Source organism: Tachysurus vachellii, chromosome 6 (genome assembly GCF_030014155.1).
Source record: "Tachysurus vachellii isolate PV-2020 chromosome 6, HZAU_Pvac_v1, whole genome shotgun sequence".
Classification (NCBI taxonomy): Eukaryota; Metazoa; Chordata; class Actinopteri; order Siluriformes; family Bagridae; genus Tachysurus; species Tachysurus vachellii.
The window spans coordinates 12689696-12714060 of NC_083465.1; the positions used below are offsets into that span (position 1 = coordinate 12689696).

The 24365-nt window shown below is 38.5% G+C and overlaps 1 protein-coding gene across 4 annotated transcripts; it reads right to left on the bottom strand.

The window, feature by feature from the left end:
* Positions 1-6143: 6143 nt before the first annotated feature.
* ccar1 (cell division cycle and apoptosis regulator 1) lies at positions 6144-24149 on the bottom strand. Of its 4 annotated transcripts, none has more exons than XM_060872323.1 (27): positions 24078-24149; positions 22339-22494; positions 21899-22074; positions 21520-21633; positions 20401-20433; positions 19559-19755; positions 19333-19459; positions 19090-19197; positions 17590-17640; positions 16908-17100; positions 16657-16798; positions 16084-16239; positions 15756-15981; positions 15528-15641; positions 14966-15132; positions 14012-14222; positions 12836-12919; positions 12569-12757; positions 12229-12420; positions 10478-10711; positions 9791-9926; positions 9620-9708; positions 9388-9534; positions 9075-9198; positions 8773-8955; positions 7335-7540; positions 6144-7215 (listed from the first exon to the last, which is right to left on the bottom strand). In XM_060872323.1, the coding sequence occupies exons 2-27, from the start codon at positions 22448-22450 to the stop codon at positions 7159-7161; spliced, it is 3768 nt and encodes a 1255-aa protein (XP_060728306.1). In that variant the 5' UTR covers positions 22451-22494; positions 24078-24149; the 3' UTR covers positions 6144-7158. The 4 variants fall into 4 exon arrangements, with proteins under 4 accessions (XP_060728306.1, XP_060728305.1, XP_060728308.1 ...); XM_060872322.1 differs by lacking the exon at positions 24078-24149 and adding an exon at positions 23608-24069; XM_060872325.1 differs by lacking the exons at positions 17590-17640; positions 24078-24149 and adding an exon at positions 23608-24069.
* Between the last annotated feature and the right edge of the window lie 216 nt (positions 24150-24365).

Here is a 24365-nt window from a genome sequence, read left to right on the forward strand (position 1 = left end):
ATTACCAAATACACACTCTTCCAATATACACCCATCACACTTTTTTTGCTCTTTGCACATGCTGTCTTACATTTCAGTTGATTTCTGTTTTGCACAATACTAATTTATGATCCTGGAGAAACGTTGTCTCATTACGCTGTGTACTGCAACAGCAATATATGGGTGAAATGACAATAAAAGCTTCTTGACTTGACTTGACTTGACTTTACAATATATCATGTAACTGCTGATATAATACTAACGACTTCATTCCAGTATTTCTACACAAGTAAAATTGATTGGACATACAGCCCTATAATTTTTGTTTGCACTGCCTTTCTGTGTTCTGTCCTGCACTGTCTTCTGTCCTGCACTGTATTCTTGTCTTTTGTCCTGCACTGTCTTCTTGTCTTCTGTCCTGCACTGTCTTCTTGTCTTCTGTCCTGCACTGTCTTCTTGTCCTGCACAGTTTGCACCAGGTTGCACAGATGCACTGTATGTGACTAGGACTAACTTACTTAAGTCCTTAATACTGTAGCTCAGTCTTTGTTCTATGTAGCATCATGGTCCTGGAGAAACATCTCATTACGCTGTGTACTGCAACATCTTTATATGGTTGAAATGGCAATAAAAGCTTCTTGACTTGATTTGACTTGACTATTTAAATCTAGGACTGTATTGCGATTTCTTAAGTTAAGCAGTAAACAGCTCAGCTTATAGTTATGTGTATGCTGATAGATAGATAGATAGATAGATAGATAGATAGATAGATAGATAGATAGATAGATAGATAGATGGATGGTGCAGAGGGTAGCATTGCCATCTCATAGCTTCAGGAACCTAGGTTCAATCTCATGCTTGGGTCAGTGGGGAATTTTTGTGCATGGGTTCCTCCCACTTCCCAAAGATATACCAGTAGCTGAACTGCCTACACTAAATTGCCACTATGCATGAATGTGTGTGCATGGTGCTGGTGTGCTTTGGTGTAGTCCTGCTTTGTGCCCAGTGTTTTACAAAACATTACAAAAATTCTGTTTTTGAGGGCTAGCTACATGTAAATTGAGTCTTGTATTTGGGTATCAACGCTTAAAGCGTAAGTTATACCTCAGAAAATAAGTCCAGGGTTTGATTTGTGTTTTTACAGGCTATGGTTAATGAGACACCTCATACATCAGGTCCATGAATTCAAAGGAGCAGCTGCATAATGAAATCCAAACAGGGTCTCCTGTATATCTCGGCCATTGAATGTGGGCCCATTAGTGGAATAGGATATTGCAGTTCCTCTGTGTGAAGTATACATTACATCTTCCCATTTTAAATAAAACCTTTTGGAGAAAGGTGCAATGGGCTGCACCCACTTCAGAAAAGACCTCAGACAATGCACTTGTTTTGTATTCAGGGCCTTGATGTCCACAGTGTTTGTGCTTAACTACTGTCTGTGTGAACCTCAAACTTAATGAACCTGTGAATTTTAGCTGTAGAGGACCAGCCCCAAATTAACACATCTACCATTTCTCCAATTTCAGTAGTGAAAAAAAAACTAAAGAAAGATTTCTGAATCATTGTATTTAGCATTTGCACATGACAGTGAATTTGCTTTCTGGAGGAAATCTCTCTCTCTCATTACAGTTTTATGATGGTTGCATGTGTAAGCATTGGGTTGTAAACTGGATCAAAGCCACTTTTCACCACTCCTTGTTAAATCTTTATGGTGTGCACCGATGTAAGGGGCCACTAGCAGACTCAAGTGCCAATAAACTTCAGGGGGGAAAAAAATCAATGTGCTACCAATTGATGTGGTCCAATAATAAATGGGCATGTGGCAGCGTGTTCATAATGGAAGTCATTTTTAACTGCCTGCCGCCACTCTCCAAAAAACACTCAATAATAAACTTAAATATACAGGGATCTCCAAAGGTAATAAGAATTTTATTTTATTTTTAAGTCACCACATTTACTTATATATTCTTTTATATTATCCGATGTGAGGAATAATCATTATTAGAATTTTTCTTTTACTAACCATTCAATCACCACGGTTACTCATACAAATGGTGTCCCTTTACTGAGAATATGAATAAAACAATAGAAAATTAAAGGGAATCATTGTGGCAGTTCTAAATGAACTTGAACTCCTTAGTAATTTGTTGCTTTTAAAATGTGTTTTTAAACTTTTGACAGTCAAAGTGTCCGAAAATTTACGTTTTTAGATGCACACAATACATGATTTTTGTGTTAATGACTGCTTGTATATGGAGAGTTTTGGTATAGGTTGATAATGTAATGAGAGGAAAATATAAAAATATGCATGTTGTGAACACATTAATGCTCTTCTTCACTCAGTCCAGTCTGTGGAGTCCCTGTCTGTAAAGCAACTTTGTATACAGCTACACAAAAGAGAAGTATCCAATGAGGCCACTGAATATACTGCTGTTTGCAGCAAGGTGAGATAAGTATATGACTGCAGGTTAAGGGCATGTTATAGCACTTCAGCAATAATATGAATACAGGAAGAAAGGGGGAGGACAACAGGACCCACAGCCAGGCAAATCATTCAAATGCACTGCCAAATAGTCCGGTATCATATTCTAAAATTTCTAGAATGTGCAAAAGAATGTACCAGTTTTTATGGGGGATTCAGATTTAGGGTTTGTGCATAATGTAGTGTCACAACTTTTATCTCACTACTGCAACAAGGGATTATTATACATGTGCAAGTAGATTATATAAAATATATATTTTATGCAACATCAAATATCATGTGTTGGTTAGCAAACCTTTTAAAATGTCTTCTGCTGAATTCAGTGACCCTGAACCATGGTAACACAAACCATGCAGGAAATGCCTCAGCTAGAGTGTTCCGGGTCAGTATATAGTGAAGCTCAGTAACAATAAAGGAGAGGATTAGAGCTCCAGTAGATTAAATCTATTATATCTAGTCTTTTTTTAATCCCTCACCTGTACCATACTCTCAAGCACCATGAAATACTTTTGTTATTTCATGGTTTAAAATGAACTTTTGTTATTTCATGGTTTTTTGTTGAAAGCATTTGTTATATATAAAATGTATGTCTCAAGTTAAACAGGACAACCGCCAACAATTCTTAGATACTGTATAGCCTGCATTTGTTCTCATTGTTGCTCAGTGGATTTAATGCAACATGCTTCCAACTGAGGGTTGTTATTCCTCCCATTTTTCAATGCTTTATTGGAAGCTTTATTTAACATACAGTGACAGACTTCACCCCAAAAACACTAACTTTCCAAAAATAAAAAAATACCCAACACTTTCCATGCAATACGTCAATCTTCCTTTGGTGGCAGGTTCCAGGCCAGAAGTCAACACAGTTGATTATGAAAAGCTTGCAGGGAAAGTCTTGTAGATGGCATAGAGGCGTGGTGCTCCAAGTGCAAGATGCCCAGGGGGCAAGCAAAAACAACTGCACAGGTTTCTCACACTGTAACCCTGTATTCCCTGGCCTCAGAGCCAGGAAACAGGATAATTTCCTCAACAACCACACTACTTTCATCGGACTTGTGACTGCTGGGCAGTGGCAGAGCAGTGCATAAGGAACCCTCAGACACCAGAGAGGCCTGAGCTAGCGATAAGAAATGTAAAGACACCCATCAATGGCTCCTCTCATGTATAACCCACCTAAAGGTAACAAACATTATGTAAGTCAATGGTTTTCAGTCATCATTCCCATTCAGACTATGCAGTTCCGCTTCCCTTTTTAGGTCTTTGATATTTGATAAGAATTTATATAAAATCTAAAATATAGTACAAATTATAGACAGTGCAAATTCCTGTCTTATTTTAGGTAATACTAATAGTGAAGAGTTTATAGAATTGTATTTATCCAGTTAGCTAAACAACAATTAGTAACATCATTAAAAATATTTTCTTATCAAGTTTCTATAGTGTTTAAAACATTCTCTTTGTTTCTGTAGTGTTTAAACATGGCAGTCACTTTTCATCTTTCATTTTAGATTACTATCTAGATGTAGACATGTAGAGAACTCTAGATTATGTAGCACATTTTTTTTCAAAAATACATTATGGGTAAATATTTATTTAACACTAAAATGTAGTATTATGGGTGCCAAATGCTAATTGTTGTTCTGTGTACAATGGCAGTAGTTAGATTCACCAAAACTAAGTAACTACAATAAACCGCTATATCAAAAAGTAGTTTAATTTATTTTGTATTTTGGAATAGAGTCCAGGCAATGAAAGGCAGTGAAGAATACACTGTGGATAATGTTAATGTGCATTTTGTTCTTTCGATTTTTCAAGTACTTATTTTCATTAATATTTCTGATTCAAATTCTTATATCTTAGCTTGTCTGCTCCTGTGGAGTTTCTGTGCTTAATAGCTAAATGTAATGCTGTTCATACTACAACACGTGGAAAAGGCCAACATGTTACAAAAAGGGCATTTAAGTGTTTTTGAGGATGATGGCTCAGTTTTGCTGTGCAATAATAATTTCTGAATATGGGGAGGTGCCTGAGTTAAGAAAGCAAGGCAATGTGTGAACAAAAGGGGGTGGAAGTAAATAGTTGTGTGTTTAATGGGTCAAGCCGTAGACAAAAGAGTCATGTTTACTTCTACATCTGAAATCACACAATAGCCTTAAAGAAACAAAAGAAATGCAAAAATTCAACGGAAGCAATCACAGCGGTGCTTTCAGGCAAAACAGCAAATTTACTTTAGAAAACATGGTTGATATTTAAGGGTATGTTGAATTATAGAACCATTGAATTGGGGCTAGTGTGTATTTCTGTTTAGCATGTTAGATGTACCAGTTACTTACTTTTAGAAAGCTACAGTGTAAACCTGCAAGCTTCTCTATTACCCTGTTCATCAAATCATTGGTACTATCAAGCAGACGTAGCAATCTAATCTTTTTTCCCTCCTAAATCTGGCTCACCAGAGACACCCAAGCTCCATATTCAAAAAGAAAGGAATGGATAAAGCATCAAGCCTGTGTTAAATGAGTCAATTGTGCAGTGGCTCTTTAATGTGCAACTGTTATCCAGTCCTGAGAGATTGAGAGAAGGTGGAGGCACAAAAGCCCTCTGTCTGAGAGAGAGTGTGCGCTTACCTGCACACGCTTTGATTCCACAACAGTCTGCCTGCCTCTGCTCCAGCTGTACTGCAGTGTAATAATGTGGCCTAGATCACTGGAGCAGTACTGATAGACCATAATGGTTTTCATAACATAAAATGGGTTTGACTTCAAGTCTGCTAATAGAGCTCTCTAGTTTCATATTACAAGGACAGTCTCTGTGGAAAATGAGGTATAGCACATGTTAAGCATTTCATAACGGCAGGAATCAGCTGAGTGATTTTTCAAATCAACTGTAGGTCCCAGGGGGAATCTCTCAACTTAACTAGTTGCACCATGTCATAGACTGCATCAGTTTGCTGCAGTGATCAAGACCAACATAATATCTATTCACAGAGAACTGAGTATTGTGTTGTTCCAATTCACTGCAGGTAGGAAAGCCAGAATCTGGGCATGTTAGTCATTAATATGGAAGCAATACCATAGAGGACACAATTTCAGGATAAGAAAAAGGGAAACATTCACCTTACTCTTAAAAAACAAACAAACAAAAAAAAAAAAAAAAACACAAAGCAGTGAAAATGTGGCTAATTCTTCTCCTTTGTTCCCCTGAAGTCAGTTCTCTGCTCTGGAATGTTCTGTAAGTAAGCAGTCATGGGGGGATGTAGTTAACAAAAGACTGAATGAATGTCAATACAGAATCCTTATTTAAGGAGAACAATGAAGCTTTCGTATTTGAAGTTCAGAATTAAAATTCACCCCAGGTTTCTGGATTATCTACATGGCCGAATAATGAATGCCCTAAATGATCTCCTGACAATCAACCCCTTGCTTAGAAAATGTATCTTGCACGTATTGGAGAATTTTTTTTCTCCAAGATCCAAATGACACCCATAGATCATATATGCTCCTGGAAGTAAACAACACGCCACTGTGCAGGAAGAGACACTAGAGTCTTTACTACCAACTGGCCTCAAAACACAAAAGCTCTTACTTTGCCACATATTGCCCTCTAGAGGACATGCCTTGCAGTTTTAGAAACATCCAGTATTTAGCCAGCATTAATACGGAAGAGAAAACATAAAAATGCAAAATTAAAATGTTAAAATGAACCATTTTATTTTTACACAGAACAACCATGACAGTACATCTGAATTAGAAAAATAATATGCACTTGGTTGCTTTGGGCTCATTTTTACTAAGTTTGGCTCTTTTCCATTCCCTATAACCCACCCGTTTCAAACAGATGATGTCTGACCAGAGAAAAATAATATGGGAAAACAGTTTTTCACATTCACACAAACTACAATTCTGGAATATTCTGCAGAGTGAAATACTATGCAGAGTATTACACAATAACCACTATATCAAAAACAGACTTGAGCTTTTGTGCCAGAAATAACGTTTGAAATGACCAAAAAAAAGACCCATGCGCACAGTGCCATCCCCATACTAAGGAGATACCAAAAGATTACAGAAAACACTCTGAAGTGTCAGGATTAAGCGAATATGCATGCATCAGCATAGATCGTACCAACATACAAGATAGCAGCAATTTAGCAATGTGCTGGCAAAGATATTACACAAAAGATGTGATCTGTGGCATCAGTAAAACAAAACGATAACTACCCTGAGCCTGGCTCGGCACCCAACACAATACTACCCAGTTTCTAACGTGAATTAACCCTCGTCTCCTGTTCTACACACTTTGTACACATAAATAACATTATTGCTAATTAATATAGATAAACCACTCATACCTCCAAGCATATGGATAAAACATGGACAGAAATAAAAAGATTACTGGCAACTGGAAAAAAAATCGTTTACTAGAATTCTCAAATCAATGACACTTGTATTAGAACAAGAATTAAATATAACAAAGGAACTTGATAAGCCTTTTACTGAATGAAATTAATGAACATAAATTATGTATAAAGTCAGAAAAAGGAATGAGGAAGAAAAAAAAAAAAAAACAACTAAAATCATGACCTCCTCTTTCTTTAAAATTTGTACAAAACAACCCAACAGCTTCCAAATACACAAGCTTAGTGCTTATTTACAGGTTTAAACATGTTAACAGGTCAGAGATGCACACGCAACGGTAGGTCAGTCATCTGAGCCATTAGTCTGAGTTTTCTTGTCACCATCTTCAGGATGATCATCCTATAGAAGACAGACAAAACATTTATAAAGACTGAAATCACAGAAAAACCACAGACAATATTTTGTTTTGTAAGATATCACGTTTTTGAGACTGAGTTTCAGTTTGTGGTTGTACATACATTAGGTACAATACTCTGCAAGTCCTTCATTACTGTGCCGAGGCTTAACAGAGTTCTACGAAGATGCTCCTGGTAGCTGCTCTTCTGCTGTTCACAGCCTCTGAGGTTCTTTTCTGTCTCTCTCAAGCTGGATTTCACCTGCTCCAGATCTCTCATCAGACTGCGGTTAGTTGACTCGATTTCTGATATGTGTTTGGCATCTTCATCTGAAATACAAAAGCACTGCTTCAGAATGATTTAGCATCACAGCTACGCACAGCAATATTTATTTTGGTTTGGGTCGATGAAATGTCACTAAAGTACTTAAATATACTAATATTGCCTTCATTTTGTGGACAGGTGATTATCATATGTGAGCCTTCTACACGCTGTGGCCTGAAATGTGGAGGCATACAATTTTCTGCAATGTCTTTGTATTCTTTAGCATTACAAATTCCCTTCACAGTAACTAAGGGGCATGAATCTGTTCCAGAGTAACAATGCACAAAGTCCAGGAAGACATGGTTTGCTAAATTTGGAGTGGAACGACCTAAATGAAGAGCACTGACTGACTCCACTGAAACTTTGGGGATGAACTGGAACACACGCTGCCTCATCAGACATCATGATCAGCAAATCCCCACAGCCACAATTCAATATATAGTGGAAAGATTTTCCTTAAGATTAGAGGCAGTTACAGCAACAAAGAGTGGGCCAAAGTTTTTGCCAGTGGTTTTGAAATGGGATATTCACCAAGCACACATGGCTGTGATGGACAAACATTTGTCCCTATAGTGTATGTAAGTAAAAGATTGAACAAATAAACAAATTAATGAATAAAAGGCCAATTGTTATAACAGTAAACAGTGATTGACAAAATTACAAAAAAAAATTAAAAAAAAAAATAAAAAAAAAAAATTGGTGTTTTGACAAAACAAAAGGTAACCAACCAATACCAGAACAGCAGGGAACGTCATTAAAAATGCAATCACAGCCTTGTACAAAATTAATCAAAAATGGTAGCCAGCGAACCTAAGCATAAACCAGCTACAATGCTCCTCCTTAAAACCCCATGTTGTGTAAAAATAAAAAAAAAATTGCACAAGATCCTCCCAAAGCTTTGCCATGCATGCATAAATAGATAGATCATAAACTGAACCACAAATACTTCTTACCCAAAAAATCCTATATTATTATTATTATTATTTCCTGCTGCCAAGAAAATCAGTGGTGATACATCTGCCACCAACGTGTAGTCCAAACTTTACGCCACAAATAAAATTACAATATACTTCAAACAGGAAGGAATTAATGAAAACTAATTGAAACATTTGATCTTGACTCAATTTGAATGAATTTGTAAAATCTATCATTTGCTGGTTACAATGATAATATAAATACTACATTTTCTCCGGCCATTCTTGTGATATTCTAACGCGACAGTGATTGTATACTGTACCCATTTTAGTGTCCTGCTGAATAAGTTTCTGTTCAATCTCCTCTCTGGCTTTCTCACTCTTGTCCAGTTTCTGTAGCATACTGCCCACATCTACCATAGCGCCATTATAAACGATAAGGCTGCCTGAGTCACTGTCCGCTGTCTCACGTTTTGTCTTCTGACTGGGCAGCAGAGGTCGATTACCTGTAAGCCATATCAGCAAAAACACTGATCATCACCAATGATCACTTATAAATAGATTATTTTTCAGTAATCCTGTTTTACTGTCCATGTATTTGCAGGGACGTTGTACTGTTACTTACCCAAGGCGTTCTCGTGTTGAGAATCAGCGCTTACGACTGGGCTGGGTTCATCTTTGGCTCGATCCGTTAGCTTTCTGTAGTAGCAGCACTCCTTCACTAACGGCTTGCTCAGCAGTTTCTTTACCTACAAAAATTCCTTAGCTTGTTAGCACCACCACATAACCCAAAACTCATAATAAGTAGTTAAGACAAACAATGATCTCTGTTCTTTTAGCTTTTAAATATTAATTTCTAAAGTGATGCAAAAGCTATTGCTTTAAATCAATTTCTTTAAATTGATTATACTATTATACTATATTAAATTCTATTATACCTGAGCTCTTGAGAGATGCAAGCCCAATGTGTACATAATTTCCTCCAGATCTTTCTCCATCAAGTAGCCACAGTGGCTTTGGTCAAAGTAGACAAAAGCCATCAGGAGATCTTTGTCATATGTGACCATCTGCTTCTTTTTGTCATCCTACAGACAAAAGAGGTATTTAATCAGAACCGGAGGTGCAGAAAACAAAATAATGGTTAAGACTACATAACCATAAACAGCTCACTTTATCTTTAGATGATCTATCCCTTGATTTTCTGTCATCACGGCGGTCATCCCTCCTATCCCTTCCGTTGGAATCGTCGTCATCTTTATCTGCGAATTATGACTGATGTTTAGCTCATACATTTGTACAATATTAAAGAAACTCATTTCTTTACAAGTATACTAGTTATACCTTCATCGTCATATTCATCAGCGTCTTCAGCCTCCATTGGATCATACTCATCAGCATTGTTATTGCTGCTTTCATCTTCATTATCGTCATCATCCTTGGATTCTTCTTTCTTCAAAGTCCTCTCCTTGTCTTCATCCTTTTAAACATATGAAAAGGGTGCTTCCAATTTATTCATGAATTCCACACAGCCCATGTTCTGACTGGAGAGCTATGTGGATGCAGCATTTATTGATCAGAAATTTGAACCACTTCCTAACCTCACCAGAAGGCAGTTATTTGAAGTCTATTCAAAGCTAGGTTATTTATGTATTCATGTTGGAAGATGATTAGGTCAGCTTTTTAATGTCTGAGGACATATTTAAATTTAGATCATTCTTCATATGCTGTCTGGCCTGTATTAGTTTTGCTGGTCAGCACTACATGGTGCTCCTTGTACACAATTACACGCATTAGTCAACTGAGCTGAGAATGATGTGTGTCTGATTTACTTCTGCAAAATTATGCCACTGAGTGCTTTGCTGTCAATGAAGCATTTTTTTGAGTGCAATGCTCAAATTTACACACAGTCTGACTACACATCGGAGTTCAGTACACAATGAACTCTAAACTTCGCATGAACGCTTTTTCTGACTGATTTTGAGCTGAACTGCATGTGAGGACAAACGGGAGCATGTAACATCCACTTACCCTCCTTTTATCATCCTCCTCTCTTGATCTTTTTGAGACTGGCTCAGCATTCTCATCCTCTTTTTCCTTCTTTATATCCCTCCTGTCAGCTTCTTTCCTATCTACATCTTTTCTTGCCTTATCTTTCTTTTCTTTTTTCTCGTCCTTATTCGGGATGGCAATAAGAGCTCTGTAGATCCTGTAGCCAAAATCTCGTTGAAGCATTTCATTGAAAAGTTCAGCAAACAACGAGACCTATACAGGACCACAGAAACAAAATCATTAATAAGATGACAGTGAATATACAGGTGCATCTCAATAGATTACAATGTCGTGGAAAGGTTCATTTATTTCAGTAAATCAACTCAAATAGTGAAACTCCTGTATTATATAAATTCAGTACACACAGACTGAAGTAGTTTAAGTCTTTGGTAAGAATCATTGACACCCTTCACAAGGAGGGCAAGCCACAAACAGTTATTGCGAGAGAAGCTGGCTATTCACAGAGTGCAGTATCCAAGCATGTTAACAGAAAGATGAATGGAAGAAAAAAGTGTGGAAGAAAAAGATGCACAACCAACGGAGAGAACTGCAGTCTTGAGAGACTTGTCAAGCAAAATCGATTCAAGAATTTGGGTGAACTTCACAAGGAATGGACTGAGGCTGGGGTCAAGGTATCAAGAGCCACCACACACAGACATGTCAAGGATTTTGGCTTCAGTTGTCGTATTCCTCTTTTTAAGCCACTCCTAAACCACAGACGATGTCAGAGGCGTCTTAGGAGAAGAAGAACTGGACTGTTACCCGGTGGTCCAAAGTCCTCTTTTTAGATGAGAGCAAATTTTGGATTTCATTTGGATACCAAGGTCCTAGAGTCTGGAGGAAAGGTGAATAAGCTCATAGCTCAAGTTGCTTGAAGTCCAGGGTTAAGTTTCCACAGTCTGTGATGATTTGGGGTGCAATGTCATCTACTGGTGTTGGTCCACTGTTTTTTTTTGAAAGCCAAAATCACTGCACCTGTTTAAAAAGCTGGTCAGCAGAAAGAAGCATGAATCTAAAGTATCTTGGTAAAGATGCTGATTTCATTTTCCAGCAGGATTTGACACCTGCCGACAATGTCAAAAGCACCAAAAGTTGGTTAAATGACCATGGTGTTGGTGTGCTTGACTGGCCAGCAAACTCACATGACCTGTATTGTCAAGAGGAAAATGTGAAACAGGAGACCAAATAATGCAGATAAGCTGAAGGCCACAGTCAAAGAAACCAGGGCTTACATATCACCTCAGCAGTGCCACAGACTGATCGAATTGAGACAGTAATTAAAGCAAAAGGAGCCCCAACCAAGTATTGAGTACATATAGAGTAAATGTACATACTTTCCTGAAGGCCAACAATTCACTAAAAATGTTTTTTTTTTAAGTATTGAAATTTTTTGAAATTGGTGGTTTTTTGTTAAATGTGAGCCAAAATCACCACAATTAAAAGTACCAAATACTTAAACTACTTCAGTGTGTGTCTGCTGAATTTATATAATACACGAATTTCACTATTTGAGCTGAATTACTGAAATAAATGAACTTTTCCACAACCTTCTAATTTATTGAGATGCACCTGTATATGACTAGATAAATTGACTAACAAGCAAAATATGCACATGATGAAATGTGTTACATCAACATGAATTTCTCTGACTAGCAATCTTTATCTACTGAAATACACAATATATAATAAATTACGATGAAGCTGTTAAAATGTGGAGGAGGACTTCGAACCTCAAAGGAGTGCTCTTTATTATCCTCCAGTCTGTAGTCCAACAGCACACTCAGAGACATGATGCTGCAGTCAAATTTGCCGTTCTTGGCTGCCCAGTTGGGGTGAACAATGATTGTTGGTTCATCTGGGAGAATATAACGCCTTTCCCTACGCTGACGCTCCAACTCCTCTTGTCGTTTACGTTCCTCTTCCTGAAAGTCACAAAAAATTCAACTTACTAACTTCAGAAAGAAACACAAATTCAATCGACTTCCTTTTACAAGTGCATAAAAACTATGCTCACAGTTTGCGTCTACATGTTCAGAATATGCGTCAAAATCAGTTTAAGTGATCTTTCACCTCACGATCTTCCTCCGTTCTGCAGGGTTCCTCCTCCTCCACACTGGTTGGCTCAGCCTTCTCAGGCTCTTTAGATTCCTCTATTTGCTCCTCCACCTTCAGTTGCTTCGTGAGCCGTGCTATCAACTGGGACTTCAGTCCTTTAGAGCTCAGGGAACGGTTTTCCAGTTCCTTGCGCAAATCATTCACCTAATCACAGGCACATGCATACAGGTAAAGCAGATGCTCAGTAAGGAATGAGGCCAAAATAATTAACAAGACATTTACCTTCATAGACTTCGGATCAAGTTTAGACCAGTGAGTGGGGGTAGTAACCTCTTTTGAATCGTCTTCATCTTTGTCCTCTTCCTCCTAGAGCAGTGAAAAACAGATGAACAAAAAGTTAAACAGTAGCTCTTAATATGGGTTTCATTTTTGAAATAAAAAGTTGATCCGTGCAAGAAGCAAGGTCAAAACAGACTGATTTTCTCCTCCAACTGAGGTCTCGATTTTGCAAACGAAAGCAAAAAACAAACAAACAAACAAAAAAAACCCAAAACGTCAAACTTCTAGTATACATGGGAGCTCTCTAGCTTTTAGAACCGATCCAAACCCCACCCATCAGCCAATCAATGCCAGTTCTGTGGAATACAAAAAGATAAATCAATGACAGTGGGTCCAAGAAATGTGACAGATGCATTCAGATGGTCTCCGACTGTGTGTGTAAGGATTCCCTATAACTATAATTTGCAACTTAATTTTTATATGCCTTTTCTCTCATTTTTTAACATTTAGTCATAGAGGACTGTCCTTGGATCAACCAACCTCCCTGGAGAAATCAAGTCCACAAGTCTAGGCACAGTCCAATCATAGAATATAGCAAAAAGAAAAATGAAAAGAAAAATAAGGACAGACACGAAATAAAACCTAAGGAATTTTCAGAGTTCATCAGATATTAATTTGAAATATAAAATTAATTATAACAGAAAACATTCTAGAACACACATTTTTTTCTGGCTCTCCAGATTCCAGCATGCCATTTCATAACGTCAGTAATTTCCAAATAGGTCTATGTGCACATACCATAAGAAAACCATGGAATTTAAATATTTTCTATTTACACTATATAAAAACACATGTTTCTTGTTAAATGAATGATCAGGCAGAGCTAGAATCTGTTTTACCAGCAGAAGCAGTCTCATTAAAGTATGTCCTAATCTGTTCCGCTGTGTGTGACTGCAGGCTGGGTGGGGTGGGGTGTGGTGGCAAGGGCAGTGCTGGGAGAGCAAGTAGAGGAAGCAGGAGGGGATGGGGTTGAGGTAAAAGGATGGACACACAGGGACAGTAAAAAAAGGGGGCTTTTGAATGATGCCTGTGTTTGTTTTTGTGTATTTGAGTGTTTGTCTGTCTATTCCTGTGCCTGTGAGAAGCGGAAATGAGAAAAGAAGGATTAGCATTCAGTGCCTGTTCTCCATCAGCCTCCTTCCGTTCAGCCAAGAGTTTCTCTGCCAGCTGCTCCTTGAGTCCGCGGGACAGTCCTTCCCACTCTGAGCGGGTAGGAAGACAATGCCAAACATCCGGGAGAAATAAAACCACTGTCTCCACATGTGCGGGAACTGTCCGCCCTTTGTGAGTCTCCTCAGGGCGGTGATAGCGAATCTCTGCAAAACGATACCTGTCGCAAAGGAAGAAGTGCATTGGAAAGAAACATTCTGTCAGACATCGCAAGGCCTAACCCCAATACACTTCCATACATACACACACACAGCTCCAATCCCAATGCCCCACTTTGTGGTAAATGACCCCAGAACAGGACATGAAAATAAGTCTGCAGCTCTCCACAGTAGGTTCTCACGATGAACAGCAGCCATGTATTGGGAAAATTGACAGACAGAATAAACGAAAACGGACAATAAAATTCTGACATTTTTCGCCTGCCCTCCTGCCAGACCCCTCCCCTTAGAAACTGAGAGTCTGAACTGGATGCTTGTGAGGGATAGCTTATAAACCACAAAGTTGTGAGAGGAAGACATATTCAAAGACACAGTGAAAGCAAGTTAAATATATAAGATATTTAACATGTCAAATGTCATAAAACAAAATGTAATGGTGGCGACTCCTCCTCTGGCTCTGCTTTTCTAGCAACAGATTAAGGGCATTCAACCACATAGAGGCATGACTGTTACACACATTAGCAAGGACAGTGCAAAGTAAAGATAAAAGAGCAAAAAATAAATTACAGTTAAGTAAACAAATAAGCCCCTGACATGTCAGAGTTTGTCAGAACCATGCAGTGAGTCACAGACTGCTGATGTTTAAGTTTGGCGTTTTTAGCATTGCTCAAGACTAGTACTGACAAATGCACACACAGGAAAAAAAATGAGACAAATTAGAACTTCGGAAGAGAGCTGTACTTACCACTGGGTACACAAACTCAGATCAATGCCTGTCAGAGCCTTACAACAACGTATTGCTGTTTTTATAAGGACTGAGGGATCGTTCTCTGGGTCGGCTCCATCCAAGGATGGAGACCAGTGGCCACCAATCGCCATGGCCTCATCTTTGCCCCTCATCCCAACCAAGAACTGAAGAAAAGTTGACAAAAGAAAAACCATATGCTATACTCATTAAAGGACTAAAGAGGTATAAAAGCATTCGGCACTCAAACTATACAAAGGCATCAGTTAACCCCAACTAAAAACCACTAGCTACTGACACCCAGCTTCATTGTAGGAAAAACAGGAAAGGCTCTTTACAGTTAGCTTTTAGAGAAGCAGAAATGCTAACAACAAACAATCTGTTGTGTGTTAAATAACACGCTGCGTAGCCTTAATGAAACAAAATGAGAACGTCTGCTGAAACAGTTGTCCTGTAACCGACTAGAGTACTGGCTCTCAGAAGGCGACTACTAACTATAAAATTCTAAGTTTGCTGTAGTTTGTTGTGAATTAGAATGTGAGCAAATATAGTCTGGCTTTACCTTAATGAGGCGGGCTGGATGCTGGAAAGAGTCCCTCAGCTCTTGTGGATCATCAGCCAAGGCACAAGACTTGTGATATAGTTCATCGAGACTTGGGTTTGCAAGCAGCATCACCTAAACAACAATCAGAATTTTTAGATAGCATTCTCATACAAGAATACACAAAAAAAGTATTTACTAACAAGAAAAATGCCAAAATGGCTGAAAACGGTAAACGTTTCCTCACACCTTAGCACTATAGGTATGATTGGCATCAGGAGGATCAAGTACAGCTGTGTTCTTTACTAAAGAGTCCACTTCTTTATGCATGATATGGAAGTTACAGTAGTTTCCAAAGGTAAATGGTCGTGATAAGGAGAAGGCATCCACCCAGGTGAATACGGCATCAAAGAAATCACTTGGGATGTAAAGACTCTGATACCTCCGCCGAAGCTCCATTATGTCACAATTATATCTGTGGAGTGAGCACACAAATACATACACAATTTTAACACACATGTATTTTATATGCATGTTAATTTACTGTTTAATAGTAAACAGTTGGCACAAGTCTTACCCATCCAAGGAGAACTTGGAGAACTGTACGGTATATCGTGGTACAACTCTTCGTGGACGTCTAGGAGAACGATCTCTTCGAGGTGAACGGTCCCTTGAGCGCTTTCGTGCTGGGGAACGCTCTCTGGATCGCCTCCGCTCTCTGTCTCTCTCCCGACTGCATGCAAACAATCATTTAATTACACAGGGACAGTAACCCAAGTTCAGAAATAAACAGGAACCTAGAGTTGCGAGGATGAGTCGTCACCTCTGCCACAGATTTATTACAGTTAATTAACCTCCTATGTATGTGACAAATATATTGTTTATTACACCCCCAAGTAATATTTTAAATAAATGCAAAAGGCTTTTGTGAATGAGGGAATTTAAATAAAATCTGTACATGTACATACTTTCAAGGCTGTTTTGTTTATCTAATCAAAAAAAGCTTTTGCACAGATGTGGTGGTTTTAGCATGAGGTGAACAGCTGCCCACAGATTATTTTAATAAGATAATGACCATAAATGTACTTCAATTAAGAGTTACCTACAGAAAGTGAAATTAATAAGTAAATAAAAATAAATAAATACTGACCTTCTGTCCTCTTTCCTCAGAATGAGTTCTGGTCGATCGTTACGGCTGGGAAAGCGAGGAGAGGGGTCTATGCGTCTCACAGGCTGAGGCTGGGGCATCATTCGCACTGGAGGCTGAAGCAACCCCCCTGAAAAGACTGAATCTACAAGACAGACAGAAGCATCAGCTAAAACAGAAGAAAGTGTGGTAATACCATCTCTCATTTTGTCTGAGCTCAGAACCTGTTTGGACACTGGCTTATGTTACCCTACCTTTTGGAGGTGGCTGAGGAAGAAGAGGTTGGGGAGGATTCTGGAGCAAGGGAGCAAGAGAGGCTGCTGAAAGCTGAGCCTGAAGCAGAGAGGGAGGGGGCCCTTGTGCTGGCACACTGAACGTGGTAGGTGGAGGTAGAGACTGAATCATGGAAGGGCCTGGCTTCATCATGTTGGGAGCAGGAGGCTGACTCTGCAACATGTAGTACACAAGTTAGCATGAAATGAGACAGAGGCTTACATCAACCAGTTTGGGACTAGCCTGTTGGCAGTGGTGCTTGCCAAATATATCTTGTTTTGTTTTTGTTTTTTTTTAATGCAATTTAACACAGAGAAAATGTTTCACTTCCGGCATATGAAACAGAGATCCATTATGAAGGTTAAGACCTGAGGGAAAGTTTTGTTAAAACACAAAGAACCCAGTGACAAGAAGAAACAAATGCCCCTTTTCCACCAGAAAGAACCGGGTGTTGGTTTAGAGCTGGTGCTGGTTCGAAGTTGGTTCCACTGGCGAACCTTCTAAGAACCGGTTTGCCTTTCCATGGGCTAGACCGCCATCACAGAGCCAAGTGTACGTGTCATCTTTCTCAGCAACGTTAATGCAGCAGCGTCAAACACAAACACAACATCAACAATGGCGGATGTTGCTTTACTGTTAATGCTCATGGCTTTGCGAACCTACATTGGCATCCAAACGCGGCGAATCCACCGTGTACGTGCAGCTCCATGTCATCTGTATAAACGGAGGTTGTAATCGAGAAAGTACATAACATTATTTTATCATAACACAGAAAAAATGTTAGCCTTAGCATGTAGCTACCTACTATCATGTGTGCTGATAATTGATCATATTTCGGTAAAGTAAAAGTGTATTAAACATTGGTATAATTAAGGTACATTATCAAAGGCACTAACAGTAGCCCCACCCCCAGACCCTACTTAAGGTACATTATCAAAGGCACTAACAGTAGCCCCACCCCCAGCTTCTGATGCAAGCGGTTCTTAAGTCTAGACCATCAACATTTTGGTGCTACTTAAGAACCCCTTTTCCTGGTTCAGAGCCGGTGCTTTGGGTGTTGAAAAAGAAAAAAAACTGATTTCAAATTAGGCTCTGGCTCCGAACCAGCACTCAAACTGCCTTGGTGGAAAAGGGGCAAAAGAAACAAGAGTGAATTAGTATGAAGGTAGCTCAAATACCAAAACAATTATTTATCAAGCCTAGCCATTGCTTAAAAACAGTAATCCATGACTGTCATTAGTGATCATTCAGGTCCAGAGTTAAAATAAACCTTAAAATTCCTAACTAATTATTAATACTGTCTCCTGGGTCTACAAGAGATCAAGAGAAGTGCAGAGACATCCTCACTGTTGCACTTCAAAGTACTTGGTTAGGTACACAGAACAATACTGACTTCACCTAGACTATGCTTAATTTATCATGCACTTCATTACTATTAAACTAACATGGAGCAAAAATTTGGGGGGAAAATATTAACGCTTCAAAGGTTCTAAATATTCTGTCAAGCCATAACTCCCACTACACTACAATGTATAAAAACTGACATTTAACAAACAAGAACAATGCTGTAAACCAGAGCAGAAGCACTAAGATTTTAGCCATAGCTCATCTTTGGCATAAAGTTAGGGCAGCAAAGAACTGCAACTAGCTCCTGTGCAATGGGAAAAAGAAGCAGTGTATTCAGTTCATTCATGCCATGGAAGAACTGTGGTAATTAAACAGTGGAGCTGTTCTTCTCTTCTGCCTGGAAGCTCCACATACCACCAAAATAAATTTACTTAGTATCTAGCAAGCTTTCTTGATATTATAGGATAAATATTTTGTTCTTTCACCCAGTGCAACATAAATATAAACTGTTATTTTCATAAATGTGTTTTACTTGCCTTAAGCAGCAGTCAAATTCATCTGCATTGAATTAAACACATTAAAATATTCTTTTTTTAAACAGCTCACAAAAGCATTTTTCTACCAGAGGCGGTAACATTCCCAATTCTTATTCAGCAGTTAAAATCCAGACATTTACACATCAAACTATCTTTAGCCATGGAAGACATTCATTTCTTTAACAAGCTGAAAACTCTACAGCTGCCATTATTCCAACATGACATGAATGTACTATTAGAAAACGATTATAAGAGTGTGCACTTCAAAAGACAATTTTACATTTGGTCTTGAATCCACCGCTGTGTATGTGTCAGTGTAGCGCTGTACTCCTGCGTCAGAGTAAAAGCTGGACAGCTGTGGGGAAACCTGAGGTAAGGGCTGGGCCGCCTGGTGCAATATGGAGATTAAAAGCACAGTAATCAACATCAGTGCAATGACATCTACAGAAAGCAGTAAAGAACCAGTAATCTTGGTTATTTAGATTTTTGGTGGAGGATCAGTTTGGCTGATGTTTATGCTCACCGTTTGGTTGGGTAACTGAGGTAAAGTCTGTATGCGCTGGGCGTTCCATTTAAAGGGCATGTTGGGATTATAGACAGCCTCCACCAGAACACGGTCACCCACTTGGGGTGTTTTTCCTTTCACAGCACTAAAAACACAACAGAAATCTGGGTTCAAAATCAGCATTAAAAAAAATCCTTTATTTAAAAGCCACCCAAAACACAGTGACACAGTGATTACTTCGTACCTAAGCTGGAAGAAGACATCTTCATCCACAAACCCAAATGTATCGTGCAGCTTGTTGACAACCCCAGTGAATACACGCTGTTTTTGTGGCTGAGTCTGCTGCTGATGGCTGGATCGAGGGGTCGGGTACGATACTGTGATCTGTGCTGTCTGCTGTGGGTTCGACAAACTCATACTGGTCGGCAAAGCAACAGGGGGCTGGGGAAAATGACAGAAAACTAAATATCATACATACAGTATTCACCGACATGCCCCATATTAGGTTTTTTTGGTTATTTAGAAAGCCAGGCCACATGCCATAGCAAGTATTTCATAATGATTCTGTCTGACATTCAGCATAGAAGCACATACAGAAAAATTTGAGGACTGGCTGAAATGGCGACACTTCATATTATAGCAACATTATATTTAAAATGAGGCCAAAAGTATACAGAGACCTAAGCTAAATTCATTCAAACATGCCTAGATAACTAGCCCATTGTGATTTGTACAATTAAATAGGTAAAAAGTTGTGTGTGTCATATCCACCGATCATTAATATGAGAAACAAGTACAAGTTAAGAGTAACCGTTTCTAACTAGCAGCTAAGATTTTATGTGGTAATCACAGATGAGCAGAATGATACACAAAGTGAGTCCCAGTGCCTCTTAATAATATACCACTTGGAATTCCATTCAACCCAAAAAAATTAGTGTACTGGCACCAACTGTTGTATAAAGTAAATAAATCAGTTTTTAATCACAAAAATTTTATCTGTTGTGAACAAAGCCCTAATGGCAAGTTTAATTCTTTACATTTTGTTGAATGTGTTAGCTTAATGAAGCAACATATGATCAAGTTTACCTGTGAAAGCAGAGCAGGCTGAGGCTGAGGAAGCTGTATAAAAACAAATAAATAAAGGAACAATGAAAACAACAGTATTTACAGAACAATTACAAAGCAACAGAAGGAAAAAAAAACAAAATGCAGCAACATTAACCTGAATAAATACCAAACCAATACACAAGCTGCATGGTGCCAACTACCTATAAGGAAAGAAATCAACCCTGAGACTTGACATTTGCTAAAACATCCAACATGTTCACTGCACAAAGCAGTTCCTCAACTCGTAATGATTTTTTTTTTAATGATGATCTAAACCACATAAATTTGTTTTTTTTTCTTTGAAGAGTATAATTAAGAAAAAGTTAAAGTAGGGCATCACAGGCTTGAATGAGCAAATTATAAAGCAAAAAATCAAAAATCCATAGGTAGCCAAAAGTGTGTACATATTGACTTTGTGTTAAAAGCTGGTGTTGAAGCACCACGTGATGTTCAGACAGAACTGCAACAACAGATACTGTGCAAAATCTAAAATCCTTTACAAGATCACAAAATGGCAACTGTAGGAATACTATGAAGCATGATTAAAATCCAGTTCACCGCTAAATTGCTTGTAAATCCTGGCAGGCATATTTGCCTTTTCTGGCTGACAGATTCATTATCAGGATTATATTTCCACTACTATGAAGGAAACACATTTTTTATACAGGTGGCACAAATATCATTCCTAAACGCCAAAAAGTTCAAAGTATTTAAAAAAATCTAATCCAATTATCAGTCACGATTCCTTTTGTTCCTACACAGAGCTACAGAGATGTATGAATAAAATGTATGTATTTCTGATTATCTGTCTTTTAACATTATACCAATTTCCAGTGTTAACACCAGTTATCAGCTAAAACCATGCATTTGGATTTTTTTATTTTACCCAAACTGTGAAAAGACATCTGTTTGTGCCACTTGTTCCATTTAATTACCTACTTAAGATGTCATGAATCTAACAGATGTTGACTGCACCCAAAGATTCAAAAGTGCTGCATTTAGATGTAAATTGGGCAAATGATGCAGTAATGAGTTATTATTTTTTTTGTGCAAAATGCTTTAACACATGCTTTAAAAAAATTGGATGAAAATGAGTACCTGATGTGGGACATTGTAGAGGGTCTGTTGAGGAGGTGGCTGTGGTGGGGGAGCTTGGGGTGGCTGCTGTTGCTGTTGCTGCTGGTACTGCTGCAGGGCTGAATTAATCTGAGACTAAAATTAAGCACACATCAGAGCCTCACGTTTATTTACTGCAGCTGTGAGTTGAGTTACTGCAATGATGAGCAGAGCTAGAAAACACTCATATTCCAGTACAGCATCAACATTCAGACCACCAGCATAAACTCTTTAAACAACATTAGAACATTATATTGAAATGGGAATATTGTGCTCTCTTATTGAAGGCATTCATGCTGGAATTCTAGCACTTTTAACACATGAACACAGTGCAGAATTGTGCAACATTACACCAACTCACCTGCTGTAGTGCAGCCGCGGCAGCTGCAGCTGCCTGCTGTTGGAGAGCCGCAGTCTGCTGGGAAATCTGGTAATTGGCAGCGGACTGCGTGTTAAGGGATGCTGCAGCCAAGGCGGACTGCTGGGAGTACATGGAGGGAGAAGCACCTAAAAGAGATGGCTGCTGTACACCTAAAGCTGTAGCAGGACAAACAAAACATAAGAAGTTATATGCAATTTTTCAGGAACAAACTCTACTCACAATTTGGCAGGACAGAAACCAGAACAACAAAGCAGACTGAACCTAATCCAAAGCACACTGCAGTTAACACTGAACAAACAAGGATACAAAACAGTGAATCTTTAATCTTCATAACAGGTTACAGAGGATGTAAGGAGATTACTAAGAATAATAAAAACCACGAATTATCAATAATTCTTAATGCATTTTGTATTACTCACAATGTAAACTGTTCAAGTCGATGGACTGGGCAGAATGTCCGGGCTGAGACACCGCAGTCGCAGCAAATTGGGCTGCCCATGGAGGGTTTTTCTGTCCCCCGAACTGAGCCATGGAGGACAGCTTATGATATTAATGCACCGGCAGCAAACGATGTCCTGTGGAAATGGTGATCTATTTTACAACATGAAAACCAACAAGACTTTAAACTTTAAGCTACTTTAAGGCATTAAAAATGATGTAGACCCTTCTCAGTATGCGTTTTTATTTTGCAAATGCAATCAAACTATTTACATAGTCTTATTATTTAAATGTGCAAAATAATATTTTGACTATGCAGAGAGCTCTTTTATTCTGAAATTTGGATTAAACTAATAACTAATACAATTAATTAATAGAAAAAAACTTAAAGGTGTCAATAATTATTAAAGCAAACCTGATAATGAATTATTGTTATAATAATAATAATAATAATAATAATAATAATAATAATAAAAACTCCTGGCTGTGCCTCATGGACCCCACTTTGAGAATTATGGCAATTAAACCTTAGTAATTAAAATGTGGGTTAGCACTGGGGTATCGTGCTGAAATCAGATGTCAGTTCTTCAGTATTTTGATTTTAGTCTTTATAACAAAAGCCAGCAATAACCGGTGTTTTTACTGTCACCATCCCAATTTATCATCACATTTCCAGAAGTCTTTCCTTTATAAAAGAGGAAGGATTTTTGGTTTGAAATTGCAATTGCAAGTTGATATATTAACCATGACACATCACTGGGGCACCAGTTAGTCTGAATAAACTGAAATTAATATCGCGATATCATCTTTGCATCGTAAACAGAGCTTGTTAGCCACAGAGCTAACGCATTATCCAAGTCGTACAGCTGTCTTCTACACAAATGTAAACATGTCTGCTGTAAGGGGCGAATTTAAACTACATCAACTAATCAATCAGCTCGGGCTAAAGACACAAAACGAACACAACGGAAAAAAAGCGGAAAACAGCGTCGGTAACTCATTTTGTACATTTCACCATTAACAACAACCATATAAACAGGCCATGATACTAGCATTATCTTGCTAACCTGCTCCTCTTTCAACATACGCGCAAAGCTAACAAGCTAAATTATAGACATACCGACTGTGTGCTAGTATGCTGTTTCTGCAAAAACAACAGCAACTTTAAATTAAAGACAAGATCATTTAAGGAGCTGAACAACAAGGGGTTATATACGTTTTCCACAACGTAAACTTCTTCATCTACTCACACGGTGGTTAGAAACGTCAAGTCAGCAAACCGCCTATAGCAGGTTGGCTCAGTGAGCTAACGTTAACCTGTAGCAGGTTAGCTTAGTGAGCTAACGTTAGCCTGTAGCAGGTTAGCTCAGTGAGCTAACGTTAGCCTGTAGTAGGTTAGCTCATTGAGCTAACGTTAGCCTGTAGCAGGTTAGCTCAGTGAGCTAACGTTAGCCTGTAGCAGGCTAGCTCAGTGAGCTAGCGTTAGCATGTAGCAGGTTAGCCTGGGGCTCCGTCGCGCTCTGAGACACTTTGTTGAGATGCTGTTTAATTGAGGACCAGTGATTAGCATTCTTCTTTTTAGCTCGGGGCTCTTACTGGACATTCGCTCGACAAGGGTTACTCACAAATTAACAAACAAAATAACGTCTGACATCCATAATGTATGTCATACGCATAACAAACATTTCACAAAATTCCCCATAGTGTATTTATCGCTTACCCGGATAACGCACGGAGACACAGCGCTGATGCGAGTGAAGAGTGCGCATGCGCGTCGTTCAAGCGACGTCATGGCCTTAACGGGTTATGTCCTGAAATGCATAGAAATGTTGAATAGAACTTTTTACACTCGTCATGCACTATTGTGTAAGTGGGACATACATTATATATACTGTTCTTGTGAAGATAAGAGTGAAAGCCTGGATCACCTGTTTTATTATGATTGTAAAGTTACAATGAACTATTTAATTCTTGCAATTTTCTCTATCCATAAATAATAAATTATTAA